We start from the raw sequence: 9,774 nt of genomic DNA, 5'->3' as shown, positions 1-9,774 counted from the left end.
CCGTCAACAGTAAATTTTGCTGTTCCTGCACCAAATTACTGTAACCTTTGCCAGTTTGGTAAATTTTATGTGTTTATTCATCTCTGCACATATTGGCTAAGCCAAACACATTTTTCCGTATTTAATGGGTATTAAGTTTGGTTGTTTGCCCCAAATTATTAATAATTGTTAGATTTTTTACATGTTAATAGCCGAATAGCTTTTTTACTTTAAAATTCACTTTCTTAAAGTACTAAAGGGTGGAGTCAATTTTTTCCCCTCCCTCCTACCCCATAGTTTTCCATTAGGATGTTCATCTTTTTTACAGTGTTACAGAGTTCGTTGCTACTGAATATGCCTGGTGTTAAAGCAATTCTGGTAAAAAAGAGTGGTCAGAGAAACTTGCTTGAAAAAAAAATTAGGGACTTCCTTGGTGGTCCAGTGCTTAGGACTCCACGCTCTCACTGCCAGGGGCCTAGGTTCGATCCCTGGTTGGAGAACTAAGATACCCTGCATGGCCAAAAAAATAAATAAAAAGCTTAAGACAAAAATATCATTCTTAGGTTTCAGATCATAAAGAAAAGATGCTCTCATACTTCCTTATAAGTTTTTTATTTTCTTGGTAACCTCCTCTCTGTTGACGTACTGGAGATCTCGAGTTTCCGAGTATGTGGCATTTGGCAACTTGAGATTTGGAAATAAGGACTTAAGGACGCACAAAATACTGAGTTTAACAGAAATAGGAAAAGAAATGTCTTCAAGATTGGGATTTCTGAGTGGTATCTGTGGAAAATGAAAGTTCTTTAATCTGTAGTCTAAAGGAAAGGAATTATATGGTGCAGAATACATTTTACTTTAAAAATTGATATGTGGAAAAAATAAATTGATATGTGGGAATTCTCTGGTGGTCCAGTGGTTAGGACTCAGCGCTTTCACTGCCGTGGGCCAGGGTTCAATCCCTGGTCGGGGAATTAAGATCCCACAGGCCATGTGGTGCGGCCAAAAAAAAGAAAAAGAAAATTTGATTTGTTCCAGAATTTAAATGCCTCTACCCTAAAAATGATTGAAAATTTTCTGTAAGTATCTAATGGATTTACAAATGCTGAATAATTCTCACTAAATTCAAAATTTTTCAATCTTTTTCTAAATACAGCCAAGACATACACAATTAAATGTGGGCATTCAAAGCTGAATATTCATCTTAATAGCTCATGGAGAAAAAACGAGATGAACACCAGCTTGTCCTCAAGGTAGAGATGTTGGTGACTTTTCCAAGTGTTAATGGGTAGTATGAGAGGGATGGAAGGAAGTAGTTTTTAAACCACTGACTGGGTCATTATCCTGATAAATGTCCATCTTGAACTTAGACTTATTAATGCCTTTTTTAAACCTACAATTTGATTACTATTTATGATTCAAAAATTCCAACTCTACATTGCCAGCAGAAGGCCATATGCCTGTTTTCAGTGAAGAGATAGCTGCATGTTGGAGGCTCTTTAAATCTACACGTATCCTTTTCTTTTAATTGCACACATATCTATTTTTAGCAGACTAGCAAATTCGTTTGATGGTAGTTGTTTCCTTGATCTTAAATATCCTCATTTCATTGTTTTCCTATTTTTTCTAGAAATCAATGAGTATACTTAAAAAAAAATCCACAGTTTTGTATGTAACATTTCCTATCTGTAGTTAATAGGCAGTCCCTTAACTATCATGATAACCAAAATTTTGATTTGCTACTCATACTAGGCAGTACTTGGCACATACCCGTCCATTTCAGCAAGTGTGCTAGCACCTCCAGTTAGTGTGTGTGGGGGGAGGACTCCAGTTGATTTGGAATACCTCCGATTACCTGGAGTGATCTGAGTTGCTCATTCAGAAAGAGAAAGTCAACTGCATCAAGGTTTTAAAAGCAGTATTTATTGATTGAAAATAAATGTGTAGATAAGCTCTCAGTAGCATGGACTCCACATTATTTTTTAATGAGCTTGAAGTACATGAAGACTCCTTAAGTCTTCCGCCATTTATCTTGTGTGTGCTTTTAACCACCACCACATTCAAATCTGGGTGAATTTTCAACATTTTACTCAAAAAATTTTTTCTTTAAATTCTTCCTTCAGCAGCTCTTCATAATTTGACAAACTTTTGGAAAGAGACAGATAAAAACACACGACAGTGGTGTACATTGAACATTTATTACAACTAATTGGCGATGTGATAAGACGTGCTCACGTGGCCTGAATACTGGTCACAATCACAACAAAGCTTAATCCAGCCCAGCAGATACAAATGAAAGTGTAAACTGTGAAGACATGTTTACATACATAGAAGTATGTATAAAAGTGACATTGAAACAACTGTATATCCTTAAAAAATATAGAGCCCACTAGTGCCATTTTACCTCATTCAACTCACACTTTCATATGAGAGGTGGTATCTGTTTTCATATTTATGACTTCCAATAACTAGGGAGTGCCATAGAAGGGAAGGAAGCTGCCCTAAAGTTTGCTGCACTTCTAAGTGGAGGGAAGCAATAGGGGAGTAAAATAAATTTGGCTGTAACAAGCACCCTGGAAGGAATATTCCTGCTTTAAACAATGACTTATGCAACACTTTGTGAAGGGAGTAAAATATTTTCCGTAACATACTGTTATTAAGAATCCCTGGTAAGTCAACATTTCCATTTTATTTTGGGGGCATCAAAAAGAATACAACTAAGTGACTAAATGATTATGACAACAAAAAACTTATCTCAGGAGTCCAATGTTCCTTGGCCTTAAAAATAACGTGCTTACTATTATGAAACATCTGATCTCTGTTCCTCGTCCCAGGTCTGGAATGCCTAAGAAATAATTTTTAGTGTAAAACAGCATCATTCCATTAGTCTTTTGTGTATTCCCTTTGTTTTAAGGTGTTTAGTTTCTAATAAGGGTCTTTGGTATACATTAGTTTTTTTTCTAAAGTTTCAACATAGAGTGAAATTTTTATTCATTTGATATGTGACATGTCAATTCCCTTTATTCGCATATATACTAAAATGAACTAGTCTTTGGTTTCATAAAACCAGGTTTCACATAATTTAACTTTTTTGCCAAAGACAGTAATTAATAAATGTATATTGCCTGACTGTGTCATATTCATAGATACACATAATCAAGGTAATGATAATAATCTATTCAAGAGAAACAGACCTATAAACTTTAAAATAGCCAGAAAAAGTACCTTTCTTTTCCTGCATTCATTCTAATTCATATTTAAGTCCCTTGTTATCACTTGATTAACCAAAGTTCCCTTTAAAAAAAGATTGTGTAGGCCTGAATGAAGCGGCTTAGCAGAACAGGAATACTGACAAGACGTCATCTTACACCATTAGCTAACACGGACATGAAGGCAGTGACCATCTACAGTGTGTGAAATGCCACAAGAAGTCATCAACAGGGGAGGAGAGTTATGTCAGTCCAATTTCTTCAAGAACGCTACGTGGGGTTTCAGCTTCCTGTGGAGGGAAAATGTGAGACTCTGGTAAGCAGATCCGGGGAGGCTTGAGAATGTGAAATTGACACGGAAAGGCGTGCAAGTTTCAGAGAACACTGAAGGCAAGCAGTTCAGCAGTATGGGCACTTCTATGGAGAGCCAGTGCTTATTTAGCGACTTTTGCCCCAAACATCAGAGACCACAGGAGGATATTTTCAGCATGCATTAAATACCTACTGACTACCTACCAATTGTGCTGGGCTCCATTGCTGTAACACAAAAAGCAGTCAAGCCCACTGCAAACGCAGTGCAAACCCACAGCTACCCGACATTTCTACAGGAAAGGTAAGTTACCTTAGTGTTCAAATTCAAAACCTCCCCTAAATAAAGACCAGGGACCCCCCCCCCGAGTTCTCCCCATTCTTCACATATTTTGTTTTCCCTGCTCTTTTTTCCAGTCATATGTATTTATTCTTCTCTGAGTTTTTACTCAGTTTTGGACTTAAATGTCCCCAGCAGCAAGGCTGCAGAAACTCACCTTCCCAGACCTCCCCAGAGCAACCAATGGTTTCAGTGGAAGCAACATACAGAAAGAATGCTCTGGGATCTGGGACAAAAGTGCCTTTTGTTCTATGGAACAACCAATACTCATTTTTAAATGTCAAAAGAAGACTAAACAAAGTAGGCATACTAGAAAAAAATTAAACATTTTCCCCAAGTGTCTAATTTTGCACAGCACAAAATAAAAAAGGATCAAGTAGGTCAAATTTCAGATATTACTAACAACAAGTTTGTAATTAAAAGGCATACTAGATTTTAACAGAGGAAAACAATTTTTGTACCCAAATAACTTACTTTTGCATCCTAATTGTGGTACAGCACAAAACAAGGAAAAGAAAAATTAATTAAACCATAAATCCATACATTAGATTTAATTGTATGTAAAGCACTACATGAAATAATCTTAAGTTAATTATTTAAACTCTTTGGTCTGTTTCCTTATTCCTTATACTATGAAAACAAGGATCATAGTACTTACCTTCATATGTAGAGATTAAGGGAGATAAGGCTTAGTGCCTGATTCACAGGAAGTGCTCAAAAAATGTTAGCTGATACATTACTCAACTGAAATCTAAATGAAGGTATTTAGCCTTACTATAAACCAGCTCTCTATATAAAGTTCATATGATGACCTTTTAGTATGTTTGTGTATTAATGAAAAATGGGTAAAAGTCAGCTTTGGTGAAAAAAGGCTATTTTTTATGAAGTATTCTTGCCCCCATCCCCGCCTCCAAATTGAACCTCAACCTAACCAGGCTACAGACCTAAATATACATGGAGGATAAGAAAACAAGTTAAACATCACCATTATAATCTGCCAGATACAGAATGGAGGAAATTCTACAGCATAGGGGACTCAGTTTAACAAAAATAGGCAAAGGAGGGTAAAAGCAGAGGAGTTGTTAAAGATTAAGAGAGACTTAAAGAGACCAGATAAAATGTGAGCCTTGTTTGGAATCTGGCTCTTTCAAACCGATTATAAAAATGCATTTTTCAGACAATTAGGAAAAAAAACCCAACCAGGAATAAGACATTAGGAATTACTATTAATTTTGGGGGGTGTGGTACTCATCTCTTAGGGATACATACTTAAGTAGTAAAGATGAAATGGTAGGATGTCTAGGGCTTGCTGTAAAATAGGCAAAAAAGGTGGGGTGGAAAAAAAAAGGCAGGGTGGGGTGGTGATTTATGAAACTAGCATTGAGTTGATGGTTGTTGGAGCTGAGTGATGCGTACATGACAGTTCCTTATACTATTCTATTTGTATGTCTCAGAGTTTTCATGATATAGCTTTAAAAGAAAGTTTAATGGAAGTGATGCAACACTCCCAAGAATGATGTAAGCCAATCTCTTTCATTTATAATAATGTTTAGCCTTAAACATTAAATACACTGCAAGACTGACATCTGAATCACATACGTATTAAATAAAGGGGACAATTTAAAAAGAATCATTTCCATTTAATGTTAAATAATTTTTAAAACATCATATAACCTTTAATGTATTTATTAAAGGGTGCCTACATTGAATTCTATAGTTAACATTCTTAGCTTACCATGTAAAAATGTCCCCCTATCCTATTCCCTGGAACTGGTCAGACTTCCCCTATGTGTTCACTGCTTGCAATCTTATACAGCATTTCTTGAAGAGAACCACGTTACTTCTCAAATATGCATTATTTAAAGTATCTGTCCTTTCTGAAAGGCCTAACTTCAAAGAATCATTTACACATTTTCTTCCTTTGAGACTTATACAAAGAGTACGTTAGAGTTTTTTAATCAGTTGTATTTATAATATAAAATTAATTTTCACATGTTCACACTGAAATTGTAGCTCAAAATTACCTAGAAAAACTATTATCTGAATTAGTAATATCCATAGAAACAGAAAGTAGAAAGGTGGTTGGTTACCAAGGGCTGAGGGGAGGGGAAGTGGGGAATAGTTGTCTATAATGGGTACAGAGTTTCAGTTTTGCAAGATAAAAGACTTCTGGAGATCTGTTGCACAACAATGTGAACATACTGAACACTACTGAACTGTACACTTAAAAATGGTTAAACTAGTAAATTTTGTTATTTTTAAAAGACAATTTAAAAAAATTACCTGGAAAAATTAAAATATGAAATATATTATTTATCAAAAGGATGGAGAAGAAAAAAGTCATTCACATGAGACAAAGTACATGCAATACTTTTATTTTAGACATGCAAGGAAAGGTGTTTCAGAATCTACTAGTTTAAAGCAAGCAGCTGTATACAAATAACAAAAGAAGCAACATCTTGTTACAGCTGGGCACACAGCATCCAAAGCAAACAGGCATGAGACAATGCATATTTATGCAGCATTAAAACCACATGAATGACATGTTGCAGGGCTGGGGGAGGGATAGAGGAAAAAAATGGAAATGAAAGACCAATGTTTCCCAATGCTATCAATGTATATAATGCTAAATTTCTCATTTGACCGCCTACCCAGGTGCTTCAAATGTCATGTGGTACAGTGAGAATGGTAAGAATGGAAACAACTGATCTGCATACCTGCCTTATACACATTTTCACAGGTCTTCTTTCAATGGTAAATCAGTTTGAGCATCTTTTGAATGTATTGTTTAATGATAGGTTACTTAACTCGGGCTTTAAACTCTCTAGGCATAAACAATGAATTATTTGGTAATTTCCCCTTTATAATAATATATGTTGCATGTTTTATTAAAAGTATACACAAAAATTATCAATATTAAAGGTTTTCATATTCAGAAATATAAAACCATATTTAACAAATCATTAAGTAAATGCAGACAATTATAAAACCATAACTAGTAAAATATCAGTATTTAAGCAATATTAGAATCTTAACTATATAAAATAAAGCAGGTATTAATACTTTGAAAGGATTACTTACTATTGAACAACAGATATTGCAGAAGAGACTTTTCTGACATAGCTTTCTAATAGTTCTTAAAGGGACTGTTTGATATTGTATAGCACAAATGTGATTCAATAAATGTGGCATTATAAATTTCTTAGAAACTGAATGTTTTACCTTAAATATTACATAATAGTAGATTTTACTTTCTTGTATTATTTCCAAATACACTTTTATGTGATACATTAGAAAACGTTTGCTCATATAGACTATAATATAATCACCCTAAATATAGCTCCCCCCGCCCCCCGCCAACATTTGAAGATGAAACCACACTATATTATGGCATTGCTTATTCTGCCCTAGCATTTCAGCTATATTTTCTTTGGTAAACATTTTAACAATTGCTAGGTATTCCTCTTACACGATTAATCACAGATGGTTCATAAATGATGACACGTATGTTTAAGATGAAGCATTACTCAAAATGGTCATAGGTCATATTTTTTCAAGAAGAAATTAAACCAGCTGCAAGCAGGAAAAGCTATATCAAGATCACATATCGAATGAAAATAAAACAGAAAAGAGGATGAAAACAGGAAAATTATTACAATTATAAAGGTAATGGTTCTGAAATGTTCTATTATTATTATACAAGATAATCAGTCACCAAGCTGAGGGTATTTTCTTTCATGAGCATATCAGCTCTCTATTTCCTCTGTGAAATTCTGCATACACGATGATGAGTAGTCATTTAGTACACAGGGACATTAAAATATTCATGACGTGGCTACAAAAGAAATGCATATATTCTTACACACAGTATACAAACTGACATAGACACAATCAGATTTCTAGACTGTTTAGTGCACAGTAAAGAAATTTTAATTGAAACTTAGAATTTGTTTGTTTTTAGAATTTTGGTTCATGGCTGAATATTTAACTTCTAAACAAAGCCCAGGAGTTCAGATTCATCTTTTATTATTTTACTGTATATAATGATAATCTATATGATGACCTATATGTCCTACAAAATCCGAAAGCACTGTATTTACTAAAAATACTCTGAAAAGATTTTTCAGTGTAAGTCATCTGGTAAATACTGAGTTAACTCAAAATCCAGTTAGAATACTCCCTCCCACCAGTGTTCAAGTTCATCAGGATTTTACCACACGAAGCAAAGGAATTTAATCCCTTAATGGAAAATCATTACATCCTAGAATGACCATGAACTTTTACAGATCCTAAAGGAAAATCTTTCCCAAGAAAAAAGCAGTCACCCATTTGGTAGCAATAGAGGTTTTCAATGGTTTGCTTAGCTTAAAAAAAAAATTCCAAAGACTATACCCTTGCGACTAAGGATATTACTTTTAAAATAATCCTCGAGAAAGATTTTAAAGGACTCTCCAAATAGATGTGTTAAATGTCTATGCCTTCTCTCTATAAATGTACCTAAAAGGATGTTTCTCACATCAACAAGGTAACCTGAGGTGAGGTTTTAAACTGACCCTAGAGTGCACAGAAGAGATGAATGTCTAGGGACTCCAAAACCTCCCTGAAACTAGAGACAAAATTAGGTACAGATTTTCCCGAGAAGAGGGCCCATGGCCCATCAGACTCTCAAAGCGATTATACCCCTCCAAAAGGCTTGTGACTCAAAAAAGTTTAAAACTGCTTATTTGAGTGCTTTTAAGATATCCTCAATTTAATATTTATTCAACTTGGCACTTTGAAATATTAGGCTACAAACTCATGTAAACTGTTTCAGTAAGATATGTAACAGATACCTTATACTTAAATAATAACCATTAAATACAAAAGTGTTTGAGGAAAAAAGCCAGTTAAATTTTAATCCTCAGATAATTCCTAAACAGTTTAAAGATATAATTGCTTTTTTTCTCCCACTCAGAATATTGTGGAATGAAGCAGCAAGCTAAAATAATATTAATAATAAATTGAACCCCTAAATGCTTCATTTTCATGAGGGAATTCGATTTCGGTATCAATGGTATTAATAATAGTATTTTGGTCAATGAACTCTGAACCTATTTCAATATTCTCTGTGTAAAAAATATAAATTATAAGCCCCAATGATAGATCATTATCAGAGCAAAATTCCCTATGAAAATATCAGTTAAATGAAATAATTGGGACTATCCCTTGGGATTTAATGTAATTAAACTTTTCAGGTAAATGCTAAACTATAAACAACGAACTTGACAAAATTATAACTACAAACGGAATTTATATATCCTACTACATTTTGATACATGTAAGTACTCTAGCACATATTCTACTATGCTTTCTTACACCCAATGAAACTCTTGCTGTGATACATGTTCCGTTTTCTGGACAGAGAACAAGAAAAATTTGTCTATCAAATAACCTTTCACCTAAATAATACCAGTACTTTGAGCCTTTATATTACAGCTTTTCATCTTTTTGTTTTCTCTCTTAATTTTATTTATTTATTTTTTTGCGGTACGCGGGCCTCTCACTGCTGTGGCCTCTCCCGTTGCGGAGCACAGGCTCCAGACGCGCAGGCTCAGCGGCCATGGCTCACGGGCCCAGCCGCTCCGCGGCATGTGGGACTGGGACACGAACCTGTGTCCCCTGCATCGGCAGGCAGACTCTCAACCACTGCGCCACCAGGGAAGCCCTCTCTCTTAATTTTATATCACACCATGTAAAAACCAACAATTAAAAGAAAAGAAAAAGGTAGTTTCCTCCCCAGAGGAGACTTAACTATGAAAGAGAACAATTCTGTAGAAGCAATTCTCAACCCTGAGAGGAGACTTAACTATGAAAGAGAACAATTCTATAGAAGCAATTCTCAACCCTGACTGCCCCAGGCATCCCCCAGGCATCCCCCTCCCCCCCCCCCCCCCCCGTATG

The 9,774-nt window shown here is 35.1% G+C and overlaps 1 protein-coding gene across 2 annotated transcripts in view; it reads right to left on the bottom strand.

The window, feature by feature from the left end:
• Positions 1–1,879: 1,879 nt before the first annotated feature.
• The window catches only part of AP1S2 (adaptor related protein complex 1 subunit sigma 2), a 29,002-nt gene continuing 21,107 nt past the window's right edge, over positions 1,880–9,774 (bottom strand). Inside the window, exon 5 of one of the 2 annotated variants that reach the window (XM_022562661.2) lies at positions 1,880–3,475. In XM_022562661.2, the coding sequence (XP_022418369.1) occupies positions 3,428–3,475 (48 nt within the window). In that variant the 3' untranslated portion in view covers positions 1,880–3,427. The other variant, XM_022562662.2, reaches the window with a different exon arrangement.

The sequence above is a fragment of the Delphinapterus leucas genome, chromosome X (genome assembly GCF_059928025.1).
Source record: "Delphinapterus leucas isolate spDelLeu-1000000601 "Yukka" chromosome X, BTC_Dleu_Yukka2, whole genome shotgun sequence".
Classification (NCBI taxonomy): domain Eukaryota; kingdom Metazoa; phylum Chordata; class Mammalia; order Artiodactyla; family Monodontidae; genus Delphinapterus; species Delphinapterus leucas.
This window is presented reverse-complemented; position numbering and strand designations above follow the sequence as displayed.